This window comes from Argopecten irradians, chromosome 12 (assembly GCF_041381155.1).
Source record: "Argopecten irradians isolate NY chromosome 12, Ai_NY, whole genome shotgun sequence".
NCBI classification, from domain to species: domain Eukaryota; kingdom Metazoa; phylum Mollusca; class Bivalvia; order Pectinida; family Pectinidae; genus Argopecten; species Argopecten irradians.
Window position 1 is genome coordinate 23,531,757 of NC_091145.1, and position 27,622 is coordinate 23,559,378.

The 27,622-nt window shown below is 40.3% G+C and overlaps 1 protein-coding gene across 1 annotated transcript in view; it reads left to right on the top strand.

The window, feature by feature from the left end:
- LOC138305002 (plexin-A4-like) overlaps nucleotides 1-19,969 on the top strand; it is an 83,614-nt gene extending 63,645 nt beyond the window's left edge. The window contains exons 14-22 of the mRNA XM_069245418.1: nucleotides 4,921-5,066; nucleotides 5,644-5,749; nucleotides 5,871-6,019; nucleotides 7,416-7,616; nucleotides 8,242-8,308; nucleotides 10,646-10,882; nucleotides 13,886-14,038; nucleotides 18,655-18,877; nucleotides 19,887-19,969. Coding sequence (XP_069101519.1) covers nucleotides 4,921-5,066; nucleotides 5,644-5,749; nucleotides 5,871-6,019; nucleotides 7,416-7,616; nucleotides 8,242-8,308; nucleotides 10,646-10,882; nucleotides 13,886-14,038; nucleotides 18,655-18,877; nucleotides 19,887-19,969 — 1,365 coding nt within the window. The remainder of the gene's footprint in view (nucleotides 1-4,920; nucleotides 5,067-5,643; nucleotides 5,750-5,870; nucleotides 6,020-7,415; nucleotides 7,617-8,241; nucleotides 8,309-10,645; nucleotides 10,883-13,885; nucleotides 14,039-18,654; nucleotides 18,878-19,886) is intronic.
- Nucleotides 19,970-27,622: the final 7,653 nt, after the last annotated feature.

Consider the following 27,622-nt stretch of genomic DNA (forward strand, 5'->3'; position numbering starts at 1 on the left):
TTTCCATTTTTAGGTCATCTGACCGCTGTCCGCCGTGCGTTAACATTTCACATTTTGAACTTGTTAAGTTCTACCGGTGCGATTTGGCTGAAACTTGCATGAAATGATACTAACATGGTCCCGACAAAGTGTTGTTATTTTTCGGGTCGATCTGATATCCAAGATGGCCGCCACAGCCGCCATCTTGAAAACACATTTTGAACTTCTTCTCAAGTTGTACCGGTGCGATTTGGCTGAAACTTGCATGAAATGATACTAACATGGTCCCGACAAAGTGTTGTTATTTTTCGGGTCGATCTGATATCCAAGATGGCCGCCACAGCCGCCATCTTGAAAACACATTTTGAACTTCTCAAGTTCTACCAGTGTGATTTGGCTGAAACTTGCATGAAATGATCCTGACATGTTCCCGACAAAGTGTTGTTATTTTTCGGGTCGATCCGAAATCCAAGATGGCCGCCACAGCCGCCATCTTGAAAACACATTTTGAACTTCTTCTCAAGTTCTACCGGTGCGATTTGGCTGAAACTTGCATGAAATGATACTAACATGGTCCCCACAAAGTGTTGTTATTTTTCGGGTCGATCCGAAATCCAAGATGGCTACCATGACACTATATCTAATTAATTTCCTATATGTTAAGGCCCTTGGGCCTCTTGTTTGAAATAAAATTTGTTGAAAGAAATTGAAAATAATCCTGACATGGTCTCGATCCTGACAAAGCGACAACATTTATCAAATAGAAGACAAACACAAAATTGATATTTACCACGACTAAATTTTAATTGAAAATATTCAATCAATATTCAATCAATAACAAAACCTACATTTGAATACTTAGCCTTAAATGGTATATTAAACTATATCTGAATACTTTTAACCTACTAAAAAATGGCAGAAGTTGGCCAAGGCTTCAACATGAGAATTAAAAACAGCTAATATTAAAATGGAAACTGGGAACAGGAAATTCCACCAAATAGAAGCTGATGTATATGATAGACTTAGAAATTATATATCGGCATTTTCTGTTGCTCCAAGTGAAACACCGCCTTACACGGAACAATTAATTCCACGACAAAGTTCAGATAATCATTGCTACCGCAATCTGTCACAAACCAATCGCTGATGCCCTGGAATAATTATCACTGCACTTTGGGTCATGCTGAAGCCTCGACGACGAATCTTAACACAGGAAGTGATGAGCTGAAAAATACAAATTAAAAAACCGACAGCAGAAATGCAAGATAACAATCAGCATGCTAGCACTAGATAAACGGGTGGGAAGGGTGGGTTTTTCTCCAAACAATCTATGGGATCAAATATTGTGCACCTTCCCTGTATGTAAAATGGATTAAAAAGGATTTATCTACCTCCCAATTGGAGAGTTCACAGTTATAGAAGTACAGGGGGCATAACTCTAATGTCTTCATCCGATAAATTGAACTAATTGAGATCACCATTAGTTCTTTCTTTATCAAATAGAAGACAAACACAAAATTGATATTTACCACGACTAAATTTTAATTGAAAATATTCAATCAATATTCAATCAATAACAAAACCTACATTTGAATACTTAGCCTTAAATGGTATATTAAACTATATCTGAATACTTTTAACCTACAAAAAAATGGCAGAAGTTGGCCAAGGCTTCAACATGAGAATTAAAAACAGCTAATATAAAAATGGAAACTGGGAACAGGAAATTCCATTAAATAGAAGTTGATGTATATGATAGACTTAGAAATTATATATCGGCATTTTCTGTTGCTCCAAGTGAAACACCGCCAAATGACAACATTAGATGTTGTCACCGCCAACAGAAATGCGTTACAGTCAGGACAATTCCAAGTAAAATGGTCAAAATATAAATAAATTTGCTGCAAGGGCAAAGCCATATCAAAAATTGGCTCAATAAGAAATGTTAAAATAATAAGATGCACCATACAAATAAGTGCCAAAATAACAAATATGAGGAAGAGCAGATGTCAAAATGAGCCAATTGCTCTGCTGGAAGCGTAACCAAACAAATGTATGCACAAAAGTTATGCAAATCGCATAAAAGAGGACACCGACCCAACCGAAATTTGGGCGTATTAGGGCGACCACAAATAAAACCAGCAATATCAAACTCTTCCTCCAAAATACACCGTTAAGGCCCTTTGGGCCTCTTGTTTGTACATTTATATCAGCGTTGACATTTTCACATCTTACTTCCATCTCTTATATTTAGATCTGTACAAAAAAAAAAACGCTTCTTGACCATCATCTGATTACTGGTGAAGATATGTACATGTATAGAGATAAAGAAAGACAACTGGCCCAATACCAGAATCTACGAAATTCAACCTAATACAAAAAATGTACTGAATATCATTTCACTTTATTTTAATCCATTTCAGAATCTTGCCTGAGGTGTGAGCAATATATATGTTCATTTAAAGAACTCTTTTCTTGATTATTTATATTTTCACTGCAGTCTCACTATGTAACCTTACTATAAGCACAGTTGACATTCATATAGTCTATGAACTTCAACTGCTTATTATGACCTCATTATCATTGTGACGTCACAATTGCCGTACCAGCGATCACAGAAAGCGACTGTTTGAATGGCTGTTCCATCCTTGAAGATAACGAATGATTTATCCATTATAGATGTAATATCCCTTGGGATTTTATCATAAAATTGAAACCAAATGTTAATATAAGCATTAAACTCTTTCAGTTGGCATTCATATTGGCTATGAATACCAACTGAAAGACGTTCAATGTTTAAATATTTACATTCCATGTTCCATTCGCCTATATAACACTAGTATACCAAATTGTAGTATATGAGAATATGTCTGCAATTTACAGTGATGAGGTCTCTGTGTAGGAATACAAACAATGTAAACAAACATGGCCGCCAGTAAACAATAAACAAAGCTAGTAGCCTATCATCACATAGGATTTGTATTCGAAATAATTAAACTTTAAATTAAAAATGTTAGCATTAATGAAATTAAAATGAAAATCAAGACGAAAACATTTAAAATTGCAGTAATTACTATTTGGACGCTTTCCAAATACCAAATTAATTAAAACGTCATAAAAACATCGTCCAGCGTCTTAGAACGTCGTCTGCTACTGTGTCCAGAACACTGGAGGAAATTAAAAACTAGTCTACTTTGATTGGAAAACACAAGGAAAAATACAGCATGCCCGGGCTTGAGTTGAGAGTTTTTCAAGGTACCTGGCATGGTAAGCTTTTGACTGTTTGAAGTAGAATTACACCGTGTAATTTTGAGCTTAAACTGATGGAATGTTCAACTTAATTTAAGAATAATCAATCGTTTGAGCTTTACACAGCATAAAAATGTACTCAGCAATAGTGACGTGCCTTCCGAAAACAGAAATTAAATTGTAGTGTTGTGAATTTTGATGATTAAATGGGGATAACTCTTACTGAGTACAATAGACTCTACATCACTGCGAACGTCTTGGGGGAGGCACTCGGCATGGTATTATGCCGAAGCTAGGCTAGACCGAAGAAAAACGACGACAGTACTAATGAGAACCAACTTTATCACAAGAACTCATTGATTAATATCGACAGATATCTGACAGACTGATAGAAACATAAAGAGTTCATAAAAGCGAAACCAGGCACACTCAATATCCTACAAAACTATCATAGAAAAGTCAGATTTAAATAAGATTTCATCTTACCTTTCTAGTGGCACAAAATCCCATTATCCTTCGTAAAAATATGTGGTTTAAATAAATCACTTAGTCTCACGCGGAATAGAATTCCATCATCAGATGAATCACCTCAGCAGCGTCCTTCCCCAACCGCTGATTCGGAACCACATCACTACTATAGAAGTGTATCTACATTGCGCGATATTAAAGGGACAATTCACTCAGGCTAATTCTTTTACATAACCAAGAAGCAAAATATGGCATAAACGTATTGTTCTGCATTTCTTATGAAACATATCATATAAAATATTGACAAATTCCATGTCTTTGTTTTATTTTAATTAATATCGTTGAAATATCAAATCGTTGATCAATATGATGAAGCAGGTACAATATGGACGCTGTACCCATACCCGAGCCAAAGTCACGCACGTTAAACAAATAAACAACATAACCACTGAGAAGGTGATAAAATCATTTTTTAGGCAAGACAATTCACCTAATAAGGTAAACACACTACTGTCAGAGCGATTTGAGCAGTTCTAGACAAAAGTTGCATTACTCTACGAGCAAGGGACAGGGTTCGGCATACAAGAAGTTCGACCACAATGTGTAATGGCGGACAGCGAGCGAGTTTGAACATCTACACACATGTCACAACCATGGGCTTTTCAGACATATCACAGTAAAACCGACTGATTTAATTTCCTTTGAACTGGGTTTTTTTCCGATATATGTACATATTTTAATGTTCTCTTAGACTGAATTGTCCCTTTAACTGTCACGTCAAGAGATAAAATGTTTAGATATTTTAAAAGTGTATGTTATTTTGTAGATTTTTAGGTATTATTGCTAAAATAAAGTTTGATGTGGTATAAAATGCATTTTTGATTATTTTATTTATGATACCATGGGGAACTATATTATATCTGGAAAATATCCGCTGTTCCGGTATTTGTACCTGCTGACGTCAGCGATGTGACGAGCGGCAAATTTAAATGCATTATTAACGACGTTTCTTCAAAAAATAGTTGAATGTAAATATAAGCAATAAACAGTTACCAAATTGTATTATATAGTCAATATGAATACAATTTGGGTGACAGATAAATTGAATGTCGCCCATTAGGGCGACATGATTATTTATCTGTCACCCAAATTGTATTCATATTGACTATATACTACAATTTGGTAACTGTTTATTGCTTAACAAGTATATACTTTTTTTACCAGATTTTGCCGTTGAATGGAACTATACGTGGAAACACATCTTTAACTATTAATGGTACAGAGTTTGGAAGCAGTCAACACGACATCAACATAACAGTATCAGAAAAACAGTGTGTGATTTACGACTCCGGCTTCTTTCCAAAGCAATGGTAATTGTTAAAGATGCTCCACCGCCGATAGTGCGTAAATAACACTTATCATTTGAGCAATAATTGGTGTTTATTTGTGTATATATATGTCTAATTAACACCAAAAATGATATGAAATAATTATATTATGGGAGCGCAATTGTATTTCATATTTTTATCTTGAATAAAATTTGAAGTTCAAATTTTTTGTCAAACGATCTCCTTCTCAAAGTTCTACTTTAACCTGTAGGCCACTCTAGAGAACAATTAAGTCATTGTCTTCGTATTTGACCTCTCTATGCATGAATGAAATTTATAAGGTCATCCATTTAAACAAACCTGATATGTCTCCATACACAGGATGCTTGTAATGCAGGCTTTTGACTTATTAAGATCCCCATGCAGGTCCTGTTCTTTGTTATTAAGAGCAATTACTGATCAAATCAGTACTAATGGTCTCTGTGCTGTCACGAAAATGAATCGCAAGTAAATGCACCCTTGATATTCCAGGGGTTTCTATCACTGTCACCTGGCATATGGAGATATCTATGAAGTAAAACTACTGATTTTGTTAACATGTTTTTCGTGTATTTTACAGGGTGAAATGTTACACTGGGAGTGTATCCAAGGAAACCATTGGTGGTGAAGTAGTGATCACTAGAAATGGGAAAGCGTTTAACACCAATGCCAAATTTGATTATGTGGTAATTATTCTTTTACATTTTTCTCAACCATCTGTAATGAAAGGAAGCTTCAATTCCACTTTCAGCTAACACATCTAACTATCTGTTGACAATAGATGATCTATTGAAATGATTGTTTTAGGTCCCAAAAGTACTTACCATATATCCTACGAGTGGGATCAAGGCTGGCGGCAGGATACTGACCATAAAAGGTGTAAAACTACACGCGGGAAACCTTGATCGAGGGATCGTGACTCTGTGGAATCGACAGGGAGCTATACAATGTCCCATGTGTGTGGTATACCTGTTTTCACTCTTTATCTGAAATTTAGGGGCTTTAATTCACACAATTGTTAATACATACAGTAAAATACAGTTATAATGAACCTCTGGGAACCAATGAAATCACTTTGTTATAACGAACAATCTGGGAACCAATGGAATCACTTAGTTATAACAAACAATTTGGGAACCAATGGAATCACTTAGTTATAACAAACAATTTGGGAACCAATGGAATCACTTAGTTATAACAAACAATTTGGGAACCAATGAAATCACTTTGTTATAACGAACAATCTGGGAACCAATGGAATCACTTTGTTATAACAAACAATCTGGGAACCAATGGAATCACTTAGTTATAACAAACAATTTGGGAACCAATGGAATCACTTAGTTATAACAAACAATTTGGGAACCAATGAAATCACTTTGTTATAACGAACAATCTGGGAACCAATGGAATCACTTAGTTATAACAAACAATTTGGGAACCAATGGAATCACTTAGTTATAACAAACAATTCGGGAACCAATGAAATCACTTTGTTATAACAAACAATCTGGGAACCAATAAAATCACTTCATTACAACGAGCCTTTGGAAAACAATGAAATCATTTTGTTACAAGCATTGTTTGTTATACACATATAACAGACATCTCATATAGGAACCTTGATGGAGAATGAAAATTACAACGTTATAACCATGAATTTGTTGTAGGCGTGTTTGGTATAGATGTGTTTTACTGTATCTGTTTTGTCTCTTATGTATAAGATTGTCTTCTGTAAATACTAGCTATTCTGCATGTGCATATAACAGAGTTAACTGTCCTTGCTGGTGCATGGGAATTATTGATTGTAATGTAATGTATTTGTGAGCGTAACATCATATTTCTCTGAGAAAACAAAAAATTAGTGCTCATAAAATAATGATGTCACCATTGATACCTAACCACAAGGGAGATAACTCTGCAATATGCAACGAGTTTTAATCCCAATGAAATTATAAAATTTTGTCTCCTATAGAAAATGACCCCAACAAAAAGATATATATATAATTATTTGTATATTCTGCACATTATGATATAGTATTAATATTCCATATTTGCATATTACAGTTATCTGCCCTTGCAGGTAGGTATATATGTATTGTGACGTGTGTATATGAGCACAATTAATATAATATTTTTCAATGAAAGCAACACGAGCTTTGCTCACAAAATCAATATGTCGCAATCCATGCCTATACCTGCAAGAGCAGATATAACTCTGACGTAATTGTGTATTGCATGTATTTTACACGGAAATCTTTCTCATTTTGTTTTAAAGTTTGAAAAGTCCAGGAGATTGACGAATGAATGATTACTTTACTTTGTGTAATTAATGGTAAAATTTGATTACAGTCTTCACCACCCCAGTATACTGATACACACCAATGTTAACGAGTTACTGTGTGCCATGGACAAGTACTCCGGTCCAGTACCCTGGGTCCTGACTGACATCTCTGTTACCTTTGATGATGTCTTCAATTTGACTTCAAAAGTCAACTTCACATACGTGGACAATCCCAGTGTTAATATAACACGCAACGAGGCAATTAAGAGGTAAGTATAATGTAGTTATTATGTAACATTTTACTATAAACTTTATTCATTTTAGATCCATTGTGAAACAATCTCTCATAACTTAACAAATCGTACGCCTGCGTGCAAGGGGTCTTAGAGCAGGAGGAATCAACCCATAGTGCCTGGAGAAAAACCCATATGATCGTAAAGATGACCCAGGACCTTAATTTCAGGGATCGAACATTAGCCAGATAGATGAAAGGCAAATAGGGAAATGAATATGCCTGTAATCTTTTGAAAGTAATTGTTCTATATATACAGAACTTTTGGAGGGCAGTGTATATATATGTACCTAGAGTATGATATTGATATTTCATCAGGGGCATACAGCCAGGATTGAAACATTGTGGATACCATTTTAGTTACTGTCGAGCTAAGCACCCCTCTGCAGCAAATAATATACATCTTCTCTGTAGCGAGTTTTTGGTATTTTGATAGCAAAACTTTCATTGTCATAGACAAGTGAAATGTTCATTTATTTTGGAAGTAATTTTTTGAAGAATAACCTGTAAAGATTAAATGATACTAATAGATTATATCTTTGATATGTCATCAAATGTGTTAAGTATAATAGATTATTCTACATGTTTGGTTTGTTTTACAGTGGTGGTGTCCAAATGAACATCACTGGAGAGAGATTTAAGGCTGTCAGTGTAATCAAGATAGGACAGGTAAGATATGTCAGGGTAGGACAGGTGAGATATGTCAGGGTAGGACAGGTGAGATATGTCAGGGTAGGACATGTGAGATATGTCAGGGTAGGACAGGTGAGATATATCAGAGAAGGACAGGTAAGATATGTCAAAGTAGGACAGGTGAGATATGTCAAGGTAGGACAGGTAAGATATGTAAAGGTAGGACAGGTAGGATATATCAGAGAAGACAGGTAAGATATGTCAGGGTAGGACAGGTGAGATATGTCAAGGTAGGACAGGTAAGATAGGTAAGATATGTAAAGGTAGAACAGGTAGGATATATCAGAGTAGGACAGTTGAGATAAGTCAGGGTTGGACAGGTGAGATATGTCAGGGTAGGACAGGTGAGATATGTCAGGATAGGACAGGTAAGATATATCAGGGTAGGACAGGTAAGATATATCAGGTTAGGTCAGGTAGGATATATCAGGATAGGACAGGTAAGATATGTAAAGGTAGAACAGGTAGGATATATCAGAGTAGGACAGGTGAGATATGTCAGGGTTGGACAGGTGAGATATGTCAGGGTAGGACAGGTAAGATACTTAAAGGTAGAACAGGTAGGATATATCAGAGTAGGACAGGTGAGATATGTCAGGGTTGGACAGGTGAGATATGTCAGGGTAGGACAGGTAAGATATATCAGAGTAGGACAGGTAAGATATATCAGGTTAGGTCAGGTAGGATATATCAGGATAGGACAGGTAAGATATATCAGGGTAGGACTGATGAATATGTCAGGGTAGGACTGGTAAGATATATCAGGGTAGGACAGGTGAGATATGTCAAGGTAGGACAGGTAAGATATGTAAAGGTAGAACAGGTAGGATATATCAGAGTAGGACAGGTGAGATATGTCAGGGTTGGACAGGTGAGATATGTCAGGGTAGGACAGGTGAGATATGTCAGGTTAGGTCAGGTAGGATATATCAGGATAGGACAGGTAAGATATATCAGGGTAGGACTGATGAATATGTCAGGGTAGGACAGGTAAGATATATCAGGGTAGGACAGGTAAGATATATTAGAGTAGGACAGGTAAGATATGTCAGGGTAGGACAGGTAAGATATGTAAAGGCAGGACAGGTAAGATATGTCATGATAGGACAGGTCAGATAGATCAGGGTAGCAAAGGTAGGATAGATCAAGGTAGGACAGGTAAGATATACCAGGGACGGACAGGTGAATATGTCAGGGTAGGACAGGTAAGGTAGGTCAGGGTAGGACCTCTAAGATATATCAGGGTAGGACAGGTAAGATATATCATGGTAGGACTGATGAATATGTCAGGGTAGGACAGGTAAGATATATCAAGATAGGACAGGTAAGACATATCAGCGTAGGACAGGTAAGATATATCAAGATAGGACAGGTAAGACATATCAGTGTAGGACAGGTAAGGTAGGTCAGGTTAGGACAGGTAAGATATATCAGCGTAGGACAGGTAAGATATATCAAGGTAGGACTGATGAATATGTCAGGGTAGGACTGGTAAGATAAATCAGGGTAGGACAGGAAAGGACTGGTAAGATATATCAGGGTAGGACAGGTAAGATATATCAAGGTAGGACTGATGAATATGTCAGGGTAGGACTGGAAAAATATATTAGGGTAGGACAGGTAAGATATATCAGGGTAGGACAGGAAAGGACTGGTAAGATATATCAGGGTAGGACAGGTAAGATATATCAAGGTAGGACTGATGAATATGTCAGGGTAGGACTGGAAAGATATATCAGGGTAGGACAGGTAAGATAAATCAGGGTAGGACAGTAAAGGACTGGTAAAATATATCAAGGTAGGACTGATGAATATGTCAGGGTAGGACTGGTAAGATATATCAGGGTAGGACAGGAAAGTCAAATCTGGGTTGGATAGGTAGACAATTAGTATATCAGTGTAGGAGCTCCACTTTAGACCACATCACTATATATAGCTACTCTGACAACGACCTACCAGTGGTCGTTCCGCCTCCATTATCTCTATTTTCTTAAATGAACATTATAGATATATGATCAAATTGATGAAAACAACATATCTTAAAAAATAAATAAAAGTTGTCATTTTTATTTTTCAAATCAAACTGCATCTATAACATTTAACAATCGGAACTATATCTGCGGTCATCCTGACTACTGTAGTTACCCAACTTAGCAACCAACATCGTTTTAAATTTGATGTTAAGTAGACATATTTATGTAAATATATAGGTATATGTCTGTATCCCATTGTGTTCATACTACCTTTAATGCAATATTTTACTTTATTTGTTCTAATTGTATGACTCCATAACTATTTTGTGTTTTATTGAAGGAACCTTGCCAAGTGATCAATGATAACAATATCAGATGTCCTGTTCCTCAGTACAATTCATCCCTGGCGAGCAGACGTCGCCGTCGCTCCACAGACACATGTCCCTGCTATCAGTTCTCCACTATACACATGGACAACTTTGAGTATGACTTCCGTATGGTGTTCCAAGAAGACCCGGTCATTCTGCCATTTGGTGATACTGTGCACTACTCACCGGGAGCCTCTATTACAATTGAGGTATTTTTCATATTTGATACCCTAGTGGTTACTATCATTGTCATTATATCTTCCCCTGGAATACATAGCAAAACTGAAGGCAACAGAAGACACAGGTAGAGTTGTCCACATCAAAGAAATCAAGTGGTTAACTGTTTGGCTTTGAGTTTGGGTAGTAGGGCTCTCAGTAATCTTCAAAGGATGTCTCTGCAGACCTGTAATAGGTCTGTTAATTTCTTTTGAACAGTCTTGAGTTTTACTATGAGATAGTCCTGGGGTGGATATAACATCAGTGATAGTAATCCCTGGATCCATCAGGGATGAGGTATTTGTGTTAGTATACTTCAGTGTAATTTGTCTAAACCGGATATCACCAGGACCAGCACAATCCCAAGAAAAAATTTAACGGAATCCCAATTTGGACAGTATCATTAAGCCAAGGTTCCAGATTATACAGGTTTTTATTACTATGATTTATGAAAGAAAAGTGCAAGACAATAGAGTAGGAATACACAGGCATTTGGATTTGAGCGGTTTAGACAAGTTATACTCTCTGTTGTAGGTGCCATTATGCAACAAAGTAATGATTTATTTTTGGATCAAATGTTGCCTATATGATGGCCTATTTTATATTTGCATATTTCAGAGTTGTCTGCCCTTACGGGTAAATATTGATTGTGATGTCATGTGTTTGTGAGTACAGCGTCATTTGGTCAGGAAAAAAATATGCGAAACATTTGATGTCACAATGGATACCTTAAACCACAAGGGAGGTAACTCTTTAATATGCAAATACAGAATATCTGACCATCACATATCACTTTATTTAACATCAAATGAAAGAGAGTGATAAAACAGCAACCCTTCAATGACATCGTCTATATTGCTTATTCTGCAACTCAATGCAATCCATATCCAGCCAAAGAAATTGATAAAAACATTTTCCTGAATTATTAGATGTTTAGGTTATAAGATTGTGTTTATCTTTAGAGGAGGGTGGGGTTGGGGTCACCCTTAGAGGAGAATGGGGGTGGGGTCACCGTTAGAGGAGAGTGGGAGTGGGGTCACTGTTAGAGGAGGGTGGGGTCACTATTAGAGGAGAGTGGGGGTGGGGTCACTATTAGAGGAGAGTGGGGGTGGGGTCACTGTCAGAGGAGGTTGGGAGTGGGGTCACCGTTAGAGGAGAGTGGGGGTGGGGTCACCGTTAGAGGAGAGTGAGGTAAATGTTAGAGGAGAGTGGGGGTGGGGTCACCGTTAGAGGAGAGTGGGGGTGGGGTCACCGTTAGAGGAGGGTGGAGGTGGGGTCACCGTTAGAGGAGGGTGGGAATGGGGTCACCGTTAGAAGAGGGTGGGGTGGGGTCACCGTTAGAGGAGGGTGGGGGCGGGGTCACCGTTAGAGGAGGGTAGGGTTGGGGTCACTGTTAGAGGAAGGTGGGGGTGGAGTCACCGTTAGAGGAGGGTGAGGTAAACGTTAGAGGAGGGTGGAGGTGGGGTCATGGTTAAAAGAGGGTGAGGGTGGGGTCACGGTTAGAGGAGAGTGGAGGTGGGGTCAGCGTTAGAGGAGGGTGGGGGTGGGGTCACCGTTAGAGGGAGGTAGGGGTGGGGGTCACCATTAGAGGAGAGTGGGGGTGGAGTCACCGTAAGAGGAGGAGGTTGGGGCGGGGCCACGGTTAGAGGAGTGTGGGGGGTGGGGTCACCGTTAGAGGAGAGTGGGGGTGGGGTCACCGTTAGAGGAGAGTGGGAGTGGGGTCACCGTTAGAGGAGAGTGGGGGTGGGGTCACTGTTAGAGGAGGTTGGGAGTGGGGTCACTGTTAGAGGAGAGTGGGGGTGGGGTCACAGTTAGAGGAGGGTGGGGGTGGGTTCACCGTTAGAGGAGGGTGGGGGTGGGGTCACCGTTAGAGGAGAGGTAGGGTGTGGGGTCACCATTAGAGGAGAGTGGGGGGGTGGGGGGGTCACTGTAGAGGAGAGTGGGGGGGGGGTCACCGTTAGAGGAGAGTGGGGTGGGGTCACCTGTTAGAGGAAGAGTGGGGGTGGGGTCACTGTTAGAGGAGAGTGGGGGTGGGGTCACTGTTAGAGGAGGTTGGGAGTGGGGTCACTGTTAGAGGAGAGTGGGGTTGGGGTCACAGTTAGAGGAGGGTGGGGGTGGGTTCACCGTTAGAGGAGGGTGGGGGTGGGGTCACCGTTAGAGGAGGGTAGGGGTGGGGTCACTGTTAAAGGAGGGTGGGGGTGGGGTCACCGTTAGAGGAGGGTGAGGTAAACGTTAGAGGAGGGTGGAGGTGGGGTCATGGTTAAAAGAGGGTGAGTGTGGGGTCACGGTTAGAGGAGAGTGGAGGTGGGGTCAGCGTTAGAGGAGGGTGGGGGTGGGGTCACCGTTAGAGGGAGGTAGGGGTGGGGTCACCATTAGAGGAGAGTGGGGGTGGGTGGGAGGTGGGTGGGTCACCGTAAGAGGAGAGTGGGACGGGGCCACGGTTAGAGGAGGTGGGGGTGGGGTCACCGTTAGAGGAGAGTGGGGGTGGGGTCACCGTTAGAGGAGAGTGGGGGTGGGGTCACCGTTAGAGGAGAGTGGGGGTGGGGTCACCGTTAGAGGAGGTGGGGTGGGGGTCATAGAGGAGAGTGGGGTCACTGTTAGAGGAAGGTGGGGGTGGGGTCACCGTTAGAGGAGAGTGGGGGTGGGATCACTGTTAGAGGAGGTTGGGAGTGGGGTCACTGTTAGAGGAGAGTGGGGTTGGGGTCACAGTTATGGAGGGTGGGGGGTGGGGTCACCGTTTGAGGAGGGTGGGGGTGGGGTCACCGTTAGAGGAGGGTGAAGGTGGGGTCACCGTTAGAGGAGGGTAGGGGTGGGATCACCTTTAGAGGAAGGTGCGTTGGGGTCACCGTTAGAGGAGGATGGGATAGGGTCACTGTTATAACAATATGACTTATAGAAAAATAAAAATTAAAGTTATATACGCCATAAAAAGTGAATTATGATTGAAATATTTTTTATATTTCTGTACTTATACGAACTGTAATATTTACCTGTAGGGAAGGGACTTGTTACGAGGTGCCATAGAATCGGACTACCAGGTGCTTGTCCAGTCCGCCCTGTCAAAAACCGTCAAGATCAATCCTAACGGCACACGTCTGACCTTTGAACCACCTGACTTCCTATCCGAGGGCAATGAATATCAGGTGGAGGTAAGCCAATTTTTGTGATGTAGAACTGGCTGAATCAGTTATAGGGATCACCGTTTAGGTATATTAGAACTGGATGAATCAGTTGGGGATCAGGTTTGGTATTGTAAGGTAGAACTGGCTGAATCAAGTGTTTGGGGATCATCAATCATAGGCTTGTAAGGTAGAACTGGCTGAATCAAGTGTTTGGGGATCGCCAATCATAGGCTTGTGAGGTAGAACTGGCTGAATCAAGTGTTTGGGGATCGCCAGTCATAGGCTTGTGAGGTAGAACTGGCTGAATCAAGTGTTTGGGGATCGCCAATCATAGGCTTGTGAGGTAGAACTGGCTGAATCAAGTGTTTGGGGATCGCCAGTCATAGGCTTGTGAGGTAGAACTGGCTGAATCAAGTGTTTGGGGATCGCCAATCATAGGCTTGTGAGGTAGAACTGGCTGAATCAAGTGTTTGGGGATCGACCAGTCATTGGCTTGTGAGGTAGAACTGGCTGAATCAAGTGTTTGGGGATCACTAGTCATAGGTTTGTAAGGTAGAACTGGCTGAATCAAGTGTTTGGGGATAGCCAGTCATTGGCTTTGTGAGGTAGAACTGGCTGAATCAAGTGTTTAGGGATCGCCATCAATCATAGGCTTGTGAGGTAGAACTGGCTGAATCAAGTGTTTGGGGATCGCCAATCATAGGCTTGTGAGGTAGAACTGGCTGAATCAAGTGTTTGGGATCATCAATCATAGTGCTTGTGGAGGTAGAACTGGCTGAATCAAGTGTTTGGGGATCGCCAATCATAGGCTTGTGAGGTGAACTGGCTGAATCAAGATCGACAATCATAGGCTTGTGAGGCTAGAGAAACTGGCTGAATCAAGTGTTTGGGATATCGATCACTAGGTGAAATCATAGGTGAATTGTTTGGGGATCGCATCATGGCTTGTGAGGTAGAATGGCTGAATCAAGTGTTTGGGGATAGCCAGTCATAGGCTTTGTGAGGTAGAACTGGCTGAATCAAGTGTTTGGGGATCGCCACTATCATTGGCTTGTGAGGTAGAACTGGCTGAATCAAGTGTTTGGGGATAGCCAGTCATTGGCTTGTGAGGTAGAACTGCTGAATCAAGTGTTTGGGGATCACTAGTCATAGGTTTGTGAGGTAGAACTGGCTGAATCAAGTGTTTGGGGATAGCCAGTCATTGGCTTGTGAGGTAGAACTGGCTGAATCAAGTGTTTGGGGATCACTAGTCATAGGTTTGTAAGGGTAGAACTGGCTGAATCAAGTGTTTGGGGGATAGCCAGTCATTGGCTTGTGAGGTAGAACTGGCTGAATCAGTGTTTGGGATCAATCAAGTGTCTTGGGGGATCTGGCCAATCAAGTGTTTGGATAGGCATTTGTGAGGTAGAACTGGCTGAATCAAGTGTTTGGGGATCGCCAATCATAGGCTTGTGAGGTAGAACTGGCTGAATCAAGTGTTTGGGGATCGCCAATCATAGGCTTGTGAGGTAGAAACTGGCTGAATCAAGTGTTTAGGTTTAGGTTGTAAGGATAGAAACTGGCGGAATCAGTGTTTTAGGGATCGCCGTCATAGGCTTGTGGAGGTAGAACTGTCTGAATCAAGTGTTTTAGGGATCGTACCACAATCATAGGCTTGTGAGGTAGAACTGGCTGAATCAAGTGTTTGGGGATCGCCAATCATAGGCTTGTGAGGTAGAACTGGCTGAATCAAGTGTTTGGGGATCACCAGTCATAGGCTTGTAAGGTAGAACTGGCTGAATCAAGTGTTTGGGGATCGCCAATCATAGGCTTGTGAGGTAGAACTGGCTGAATCAAGTGTTTCAGGGGATCGACAGCTCATAGGCTTGTGAGGTAGAACTGGCTGAATCAAGTGTTTGGGGATCGCCAGTCATAGGCTTGTGAGGTAGAACTGGCTGAATCAAGTGTTTTAGGGATGCCAATCATAGGGCTTGTGAGGTTAGAACTGGCTGAACTCTCAAGTGTTTGGGGATCCCAGTTTCATAGGCTTGTGTAAGTAGAGAACTTGGCTGAATCAAGTGTTTGGGGATCACCAATCATAGGCTTGTGAGGTAGAAACAAGGCTTGAATCAAGTGTTTGGGGATCGCCAATCATAGGCTTGTGAGGTAGAACTGGCTGAATCAAGTGTTTAGGGATCGCCAGTCATAGGCTTGTGAGGTAGAACTGGGGCTGAATCAAGTGTTTGGGGATCACTAGTCATAGGTTTGTAAGGTATGAACTGGCTGAATCTCAAGATGATTTTGGTGGAATCTCCCAGTCATTTGGCTTGTGAGGTAGAACTGGCAGAATCAAGAGTGTTTGGGGATCGCCATTCATTAGGCTTTGTGAGGTAGAACTGGTATGAATCAATTGTTTTGGGGATTAAGCCAAGTTCATCTGGCTTGTTAGGTAGAACCTGAGTGATGAAATCAAGTGTTTGGGAATCGCAAATCATAGGCTTGTGATGGGTAGAACTGGCTGAATCAAGTGTTTAGGGGATCGCCAGTCATAGGCTTGTGAGAGGTGTAGAACTGGCTTGAATTCAAGTCAAGTGTTGGGGATCGCCAGTCATACCTTTGGCTGATCAAGTTGTGAGGTTAGTTTGAAACTGGCTGAAACAAGTGTTTAGGGATCGCCAGTCAATTGGCTTGTGAGGATAGAACTGGCTGAAATCAAGTGTTTGGGGATCGCCAGTCATTGGCTTGTGAGGTAGAACTGGCTGAATCAAGTGTTTAGGGATCGCCAGTCATAGGCTTGTGAGGTAGAACTGGCTGAATCAAGTGTTTAGGGATCGCCAGTCATAGGCTTGTGAGGTAGAACTGGCTGAATCAAGTGTTTAGGGATCGCCAGTCATAGGCTTGTGAGGTAGAACTGGCTGAATCAAGTGTTTGGGGATCGCCAGTCATTGGCTTGTGTAGGTAGCTGAACTGGATGGAATCTATCAAGTGTGAGGTTTAGGGCTCGAATCCAAGTAGCAGTTGGGGCTTGTGATAGTTTGTAGAACTGGCTGAATCAAGTGTTTGGGGATCACCAGTCATAGGCTTGTGAGGTAGAACTGGCTGAATCAAGTGTTTGGGGATCGCCAATCATAGGCTTGTGAGGTAGAACTGGCTGAATCAAGTGTTTAGGGATCGCCAATCATAGGCTTGTGAGGTAGAACTGGCTGAATCAAGTGTTTGGGGACCACCAGTCATAGGTTTGTAAGGTAGAACTGGCTGAATCAAGTGTTTGGGGATCACCAATCATAGGCTTGTGAGAGGTAGAAATGGCTGAATCAAGTGTTTAGGGATCAGCCAGTTAGATAGGCTTGTGAGGTAAAGACAAACTGGCTGAAATCAAGTGTTTAGGGATCGACAGTAGTCATAGGTTTGTGAGGTAGAAACTGGCTGAATCAAGTGTTTTGGGGATCACCAAGTCATAGGCTTGTGAGGGTAGAACTGGCTTAATCAAGTGTGAACTGTTTAGGGATCAGAACAATCAGTCCATAGGCTTGTGAGGTAAGAACTGGCTTAGGGATCGCCAGTCATAGCTTGTGAGGTAGCTGACTGAATCATGTTTTTTGGGGATTCGCCAGGTCCATTGCTGTTATGAGTAAGGTGTTTCAAGTGTTTAGGGATCGACAATCATTGGGTTTGTGAGAACTGCTTATAAGTGTTTGGGGGATCGTACAATCATAGGCTTGTGAGTAGAACTGGCTGAATCAAGTGTTTAGGGATCACCAATCATAGGCTTGTGAGCGTAGAACTGGCTGAATCAAGTGTAGAACTGGGGATCGTTTGGGGACCACCACATAGTCATGTAAGATAGAACTGGCTGAATCAGTGTTTGGGGTACCAATCATACTTGAACTGGCTTAATCGAGTGTTTAGGGATCGCCAGATCGAATGGCAATCTGGCCTCTTGTGAGGGTTGGAACTGGCTGAATCAAGTGTTTGGGGATCGCCAGTCATTGGCTTGTGAGGTAGAACTGGCTGAATCAAGTGTTTAGGGATCGCCAGTCATAGGCTTGTGAGGTAGAACTGGCTGAATCAAGTGTTTGGGGATCGACAATCATAGGCTTGTGAGGTAGAACTGGCTGAATCAAGTGTTTAGGGATCGCCAGTCATTGGCTTGTGAGGTAGTAGAACTGGCTGAATCAAAGTGTTTAGGGATCGCCCAGAACAGTTCATGGCTTAATCAGAGGCTTGTGAGGTAGAACTGGGAAACTGATATCAAGTGTTTGGGGATCGACAAATCATGGGCTTGTGAGGTAGAACTGGCTGAATCAAGTGTTTGGGGATCGACAATCATAGGCTTGTGAGGTAGAACTGGCTGAATCAAGTGTTTTGGGGATCGACAATCATGGGTTTGTGAGGTAGAACTGGCTGAATCAAGTGTTTAGGGATCGACAATCATGGGCCTGCTTAAAGATACTTTTCATGACATTATTATTCTCTCTACTTCAGTAATGTTTCAGGAATTTAGCAAGACTTATACTATGATTCTCAACAGCCATGATTGATTTAAGTTGGTGATTTGAAATATTTCATGTAATATTACTCATACTGTCATGCTTGACATATTTAAATCCTCCATTTTCATGTAATGAAATTATTATTCTTGTTAAAATTGATCTCATCTTCAGGTAATGGTTGGTTCAAGGCTTCGACAACATATTGGTGTTATTTACTACCAGCAGGATTTTACAATCACTTACATCGTGTCAGGACTTGGTGGCCTAGTTTTTGCCCTGTTGCTTATTATCGGCTTTTGTTGCTATCGTAACCGTCGGAAGGACAGTCAGCTGTCTAAGCTCCAGAACAACATGCTGGAAATGGAAGACAACATCAGAATCACTAGCAGAGAAGGTACAGACATCTTCTTCAGAATAAATATAGCGGTTTCAAGATCCCAAGACAACGTTGGTAGAATACAATTTACTTTTCAAAAGTTCCATCTTCCTCTGAATGTGATGTTTGTGATGTCATAATCACTTGAAGGTGGGACTAATTGATGGGAAATGGCACTTTAACCATGTCGTTTTGGGATCTCAAAACCCCAGTATTCTTTTATATCATTATAATTATCATCATTTGTATTGCTTGCTTGGATTGATAATTGAATAATATGCTTTATAAGTACAGTGAAACCTTGCTTAAAATCGCTTTATTGTTCAGTGATAACATGAGAAACTTTGCCTTCCCAAACTGTCTGGATTAAATAATTTATGAATTTTTTCAAACTGCTGCGACGCTTTTCAATAAGGCTGTAATCAAATCTGTTTTCTAATATTTCCGTCCATATTGTAAGTTTTTTATAGACTTAGTGTTATTATGGGTTCACTGTATCTGGTTTTATAGACTTAGTGTTATTATGGGTTCACTGTATCTGGTTTTATAGACTTAGTGTTATTATGGGTTCACTGTATCTGGTTTTATAGACTTAGTGTTATTATGGGTTCACTGTATCTGGTTTTATAGACTTAGTGTTATTATGGGTTCACTGTATCTGGTTTTATAGACTTAGTGTTATTATGGGTTCACTGTATCTGGTTTTATAGACTTAGTGTTATTATGGGTTCACTGTATCTGGTTTTATAGACTTAGTGTTATTATGGGTTCACTGTATCTGGTTTTATAGACTTAGTGTTATTATGGGTTCACTGTATCTGGTTTTATAGACTTAGTGTTATTATGGGTTCACTGTATCTGGTTTTATTTGATTACATGTCTGGGGTATGGGTTCACTGTATCTCGGGTTATCATAGACTTGTCCCAATTATGACTTACACTGTATTTTCACTATGTAAACTCCCTTGATTTAAGATTTCAGAAATAAAAGTATGTGAAACTATCATATAATAACTAATATTCTCAGTGTGCGATAATCTTTATGCTGGTGTAAATGACTGCCTAAATGGTTTTGGACTTCAGTGTTTTGCTGACCTTGCAGATGGATAAATGCAGGATATCAAAGGAGATTTTGTGGCGACTGGGCATTCCCTATTTTGACTACCGCACACACTATGCCCTTTTACCGTCCATACACTGTTCCCGCAAGCTGAAAGACTGGCGCATGATCAACTTCCACTAGTGCAGATGTGATCTTGACTTAGTGTTATTATGGTTCAATGTATCTGGTTTTACTAGAATTAGTGTTCCCCTATGGTTCACTGTATCTGGTTTTATAGATTAGTGTATTATGGTTTTCACTGTATCTGGGTTAAGTGTTTGTTTACTTGGGTATTAATTTCCGATAGGTTGGAGAACTTACTAGTGGTCATGTCATATAATCTTAAATACTTTAGTTTTCAACTGTTGTTAAATCTTGAATTTAGATCTAAGGAATAAAAGTGATGTGTCTTATTATAGCATTCCCTACTTAATAAGGAAGACAACATTTCAGGTGCGATAATCATTGAGCTGCTGTGTGATAAATGGTTTTGTACCTTCAGTGTTTGCTGACACTGCAGTATTGCACCGTATGACTGGACCACCTGTGTCTGTTTATGTGTCTATTGAGGCTATGGTGATGTGTGTCTTATATACCTTCTGTTTTACACACCGGTGTCTATTGAGGCTATGGTGATGTGTCTTATATACCTTCTGTTTTACACACCTGTGTCTATTGAGGCTATGGTGATGTGTCTTATATACCTTCCACACCTGTGTATTGAGGCTATGGTGATGTGTGTTTATATACCTTGTGTCTATTGAGGCTATGGTGATGTGTCTTATATACCTTCTGTTTTTACACACCTGTGTCTATTGAGGCTATGGTGATGTGTGTGATATACCTTCTGTTTTACACACCTGTGTCTATTGAGGCTATGGTGATGTGTCTGATATACCTTCTGTTTTACACACCTGTGTCTAATGAGGCTATATGGTGATGTGTCTATTGATTGTTTCCTTATATACCTTCTTGTTTTACACACCTGTGTCTATTGAGGCTATGGTGATGTGTGTGATATACCTTCTGTTTTACACACCTTGGTGTCTATTGAGGCTATGGTGATGTATCTTATATACCTTCTGTTTAAGACACCTGTGTCTATTGAGGCTATGGTGATGTGTCTTATATACCTTCTGTTTTACACACCTGTGTCTATTGAGGCTATGGTGATGTGTGTGATATACCTTCTGTTTTACACACCTTGTGTCTATTGAGGCTATGGTGATGTGTCTTATATACCTTCTGTTTTACACACCTGTGTCTAATGAGGCTATGGTGATGTGTCTTATATACCTTCTGTTTTAAACACCTTGTCTATTGAGGCTATGGTGATGTGTGTGATATACCTTCTGTTTTACACACCTGTGTCTATTGAGGCTTGGTGATGTGTGGATATACCTTCAGTTTTGTGTGAGGCTATGGTGTGTGATATACCTTCTGTTTTATACACACCTGTGTCTATTGATAGGCTATGGTGATGTGTCTTATATACCTTCTGTTTTACACACCTGTGTCTATTGAGGCTATGGTGATGTGTCTTATATACCTTCTGTTTTACACACCTGTGTCTATTGAGGCTATGGTGATGTGTCTTATATACCTTCTGTTTTACACACCTGTGTCTATTGAGGCTATGGTGATGTGTGTGATATACCTTCTGTTTTACACACCTGTGTCTATTGAGGCTATGGTGATGTATCTTGTTTTATATACCTATTGGGCTATAGTGATGTTGATATACCTTCTGTTTTACACACCTGTGTCTATTGAGGCTATGGTGATGTGTCTTATATACCTTCTGTTTTAACACACCTGTGTCTATTAAGGCTATGGTGATGTGTGTGATATACCTTCTGTTTTACACACCTGTGTCTATTGAGGCTATGGTGATGTGTGTGATATACCTTCTGTTTTACACACCTGTGTCTATTGAGGCTATGGTGATGTGTCTTATATACCTTCTGTTTTACACACCTGTGTCTAATGAGGCTATGGTGATGTGTCTTATATACCTTCTGTTTTACACACCTGTGTCTATTGAGGCTATGGTGATGTGTGTGATATACCTTCTGTTTTACACACCGGTGTCTATTGAGGCTATGGTGATGTATCTTATATACCTTCTGTTTTAGACACCTGTGTCTATTGAGGCTATGGTGATGTGTGTGATATACCTTCTGTTTTACACACTGGTGTCTATTGAGGCTATGGTGATGTGTCTTATATACCTTCTGTTTTACACACCGGTGTCTATTGAGGCTATGGTGATGTGTCTTATATACCTTCTGTTTTACACACCTGTGTCTATTGAGGCTATGGTGATGTGTGTGATATACCTTCTGTTTTACACACCGGTGTCTATTGAGGCTATGGTGATGTGTCTTATATACCTTCTGTTTTACACACCTGTGTCTATTGAGGCTATGGTGATGTGTCTTATATACCTTCTGTTTTACACACCGGTGTCTTGAGGCTATTGAGGCTATGGTGATGTGTCTTATATACCTTCTGTTTTACACACCTGTGTCTATTGAGGCTATGGTGATGTGTCTTATATACCTTCTGTTTTACACACCTGTGTCTATTGAGGCTATGGTGATGTGTGTGATATACCTTCTGTTTTACACACCTGTGTCTATTGAGGCTATGGTGATGTGTCTTATATACCTTCTGTTTTACACACCTGTGTCTATTGAGGCTATGGTGATGTGTCTTATATACCTTCTGTTTTACACACCTGTGTCTATTGAGGCTATGGTGATGTGTCTTATATACCTTCTGTTTTACACACCTGTGTCTGTTTAACGACGGTTCTTGAGGCTATGGTGATGTGTGTGATATACCTTCTGTTTTAGACACCGGTGTCTATTGAGGCTATGGTGATGTGTCTTATATACCTTCTGTTTTACACACCTGTGTCTATTGAGGCTATGGTGATGTGTGTGATATACCTTCTGTTTTACACACCTGTGTCTATTGAGGCTATGGTGATGTGTCTTATATACCTTCTGTTTTACACACCTGTGTCTATTGAGGCTATGGTGATGTGTCTTATATACCTTCTGTTTTACACACCTGTGTCTATTGAGGCTATGGTGATGTGTGGTGATATACCTTCTGTTTTACACACCGGTGTCTATTGAGGCTATGGTGATGTGTCTTATATACCTTCTGTTTTACACACCTGTGTCTATTGAGGCTATGGTGATGTGTGTGATATACCTTCTATTTTATACACCTGTGTCTTATGAGGCTATGGTGATGTGTGTGATATACCTTCTGTTTTACACACCTGTGTCTATTGAAGCTATGGTGATGTGTCTTATATACCTTCTGTTTTACACACCTGTGTCTAATGAGGCTATGGTGATGTGTCTTATATACCTTCTGTTTTACACACCTGTGTCTATTGAGGCTATGGTGATGTGTGTTATATACCTTCTGTTTTACACACCTGTGTCTATTGAGGCTATGGTGATGTGTCTTATATACCTTCTGTTTTACACACCTGTGTCTATTGAGGCTATGGTGATGTGTCTTATATACCTTCTGTTTTACACACCTGTGTCTATTGAGGCTATGGTGATGTGTCTTATATACCTTCTGTTTTACACACCTGTGTCTATTGAGGCTATGGTGATGTGTGTGGATATACCTTCTGTTTTACACACCGGTGTCTATTGAGGCTATGGTGATGTGTGTGATATACCTTCTGTTTTACACACCTGTGTCTATTGAGGCTATGGTGATGTGTGTGATATACCTTCTGTTTTACACACCTGTGTCTATTGAGGCTATGGTGATGTGTGTGATATACCTTCTGTTTAGACACCTGTGTCTATTGAGGCTATGGTGATGTGTGTCTTATACCTTCTGTTTTGACACCTGTGTCTATTGAGGCTATGGTGATGTGTCTTGATATACCTTCTGTTTTACACACCTGTGTCTATTGAGGCTATGGTGATGTGTCTTATATACCTTCTGTTTTACACACCTGTGTCTATTGAGGCTATGGTGATGTGTCTTATATACCTTCTGTTTTAGACACCTGTGTCTATTGAGGCTATGGTGATGTGTGTCTTGATATACCTTCTGTTTTACACACCTGTGTCTATTGAGGCTATGGTGATGTGTGTATATACCTTCTGTTTTACACACCTGTGTCTATTGAGGCTATGGTGATGTGTTGATATACCTTCTGTTTTACACACCTGTGTCTATTGAGGCTATGGTGATGTGTGTGATATACCTTCTGTTTTACACACCTGTGTCTATTGAGGCTATGGTGATGTGTGTTATATACCTTCTGTTTTACACACCTGTGTCTATTGAGGCTATGGTGATGTGTGTGATATACCTTCTGTTTTACACACCTGTGTCTATTGAGGCTATGGTGATGTGTCTTATATACCTTCTGTTTTACACACCTGTGTCTATTGAGGCTATGGTGATGTGTCTGATATACCTTCTGTTTTACACACCTGTGTCTATTGAGGCTATGGTGATGTGTGTGATATACCTTCTGTTTTACACACCTGTGTCTATTGAGGCTATGGTGATGTGTCTTATATACCTTCTGTTTTACACACCTGTGTCTATTGAGGCTATGGTGATGTGTGTGAATACCTTTATACCTTCTGTTATTTTTACACACCTGTGTCTATTGAGGCTATGGTGATGTGTGTGATATACCTTCTGTTTTACACACCTGTGTCTATTGAGGCTATGGTGATGTGTGTTATATACCTTCTGTTTTACACACCTGTGTCTATTGAGGCTATGGTGATGTGTGTCTTATATACCTTCTGTTTTACACACCTGTGTCTATTGAGGCTATGGTGATGTGTGTGATATACCTTCTGTTTTACACACCTGTGTCTATTGAGGCTATGGTGATGTGTCTTATATACCTTCTGTTTTACACACCTGTGTCTATTGAGGCTATGGTGATGTGTGTGATATACCTTCTGTTTTACACACCTGTGTCTATTGAGGCTATGGTGATGTGTGTGATATACCTTCTGTTTTACACACCTGTGTCTATTGAGGCTATGGTGATGTGTGTGATATACCTTCTGTTTTACACACCTGTGTCTATTGAGGCTATGGTGATGTGTCTTATATACCTTCTGTTTTACACACCTGTGTCTATTGAGGCTATGGTGATGTGTGTGATATACCTTCTGTTTTAGACACCTGTGTCTATTGAGGCTATGGTGATGTGTCTTATATACCTTCTGTTTTACACACCTGTGTCTATTGAGGCTATGGTGATGTGTCTTATATACCTTCTGTTTTACACACCTGTGTCTATTGAGGCTATGGTGATGTGTGTGATATACCTTCTGTTTTACACACCTGTGTCTATTGAGGCTATGGTGATGTGTCTTATATACCTTCTGTTTTACACACCTGTGTCTATTGAGGCTATGGTGATGTGTCTTATATACCTTCTGTTTTAGACACCTGTGTCTATTGAGGCTATGGTGATGTGTCTTATATACCTTCTGTTTTATACACCTGTGTCTAATGAGGCTATGGTGATGTGTCTTATATACCTTCTGTTTTACACACCTGTGTCTATTGAGGCTATGGTGATGTGTGTGATATACCTTCTGTTTTACACACCTGTGTCTATTGAGGCTATGGTGATGTGTGTGATATACCTTCTGTTTTACACACCTGTGTCTATTGAGGCTATGGTGATGTGTCTTATATACCTTCTGTTTTACACACCTGTGTCTATTGAGGCTATGGTGATGTGTGTGATATACCTTCTGTTTTACACACCTGTGTCTATTGAGGCTATGGTGATGTGTGTGATATACCTTCTGTTTTACACACCTGTGTCTATTGAGGCTATGGTGATGTGTGTGATATACCTTCTGTTTTACACACCTGTGTCTATTGAGGCTATGGTGATGTGTCTTATATACCTTCTGTTTTACACACCTGTGTCTATTGAGGCTATGGTGATGTGTGTGATATACCTTCTGTTTTACACACCTGTGTCTATTGAGGCTATGGTGATGTGTGTGATATACCTTCTGTTTTACACACCTGTGTCTATTGAGGCTATGGTGATGTGTGTGATATACCTTCTGTTTTACACACCTGTGTCTATTGAGGCTATGGTGATGTGTGTGATATACCTTCTGTTTTACACACCTGTGTCTATTGAGGCTATGGTGATGTGTGTGATATACCTTCTGTTTTACACACCTGTGTCTATTGAGGCTATGGTGATGTGTCTTATATACCTTCTGTTTTACACACCTGTGTCTATTGAGGCTATGGTGATGTGTGTGATATACCTTCTGTTTTACACACCTGTGTCTATTGAGGCTATGGTGATGTGTCTTATATACCTTCTGTTTTACACACCTGTGTCTAATGAGGCTATGGTGATGTGTCTTATATACCTTCTGTTTTACACACCTGTGTCTATTGAGGCTATGGTGATGTGTGTGATATACCTTCTGTTTTACACACCTGTGTCTATTGAGGCTATGGTGATGTGTCTTATATACCTTCTGTTTTACACACCTGTGTCTATTGAGGTTATGGTGATGTGTCTGATATACCTTCTGTTTTACACACCTGTGTCTATTGAGGCTATGGTGATGTGTGTGATATACCTTCTGTTTTACACACCTGTGTCTATTGAGGCTATGGTGATGTGTGTGATATACCTTCTGTTTTACACACCTGTGTCTATTGAGGTTATGGTGATGTGTGTGATATACCTTCTGTTTTACACACCTGTGTCTATTGAGGCTATGGTGATGTGTCTTATATACCTTCTGTTTTACACACCTGTGTCTATTGAGGCTATGGTGATGTGTCTTATATACCTTCTGTTTTACACACCTGTGTCTATTGAGGCTATGGTGATGTGTCTTATATACCTTCTGTTTTACACACCTGTGTCTATTGAGGTTATGGTGATGTGTGTGATATACCTTCTGTATTACACACCTGTGTCTATTGAGGTTATGGTGATGTGTGTGATATACCTTCTGTTTTACACACCTGTGTCTATTGAGGTTATGGTGATGTGTGTGATATACCTTCTGTTTTACACACCTGTGTCTATTGAGGTTATGGTGATGTGTGTGATATACCTTCTGTTTTACACACCTGTGTCTATTGAGGCTATGGTGATGTGTCTTATATACCTTCTGTTTTACACACCTGTGTCTATTGAGGCTATGGTGATGTGTGTGATATACCTTCTGTTTTACACACCTGTGTCTAATGAGGCTATGGTGATGTGTGTGATATACCTTCTGTTTTACACACCTGTGTCTATTGAGGCTATGGTGATGTGTGTGATATACCTTCTGTTTTACACACCTGTGTCTATTGAGGCTATGGTGATGTGTCTTATATACCTTCTGTTTTACACACCTGTGTCTATTGAGGCTATGGTGATGTGTCTTATATACCTTCTGTTTTACACACCTGTGTCTATTGAGGCTATGGTGATGTGTGTGATATACCTTCTGTTTTACACACCTGTGTCTATTGAGGCTATGGTGATGTGTGTGATATACCTTCTGTTTTACACACCTGTGTCTATTGAGGCTATGGTGATGTGTGTGATATACCTTCTGTTTTACACACCTGTGTCTATTGAGGCTATGGTGATGTGTCTT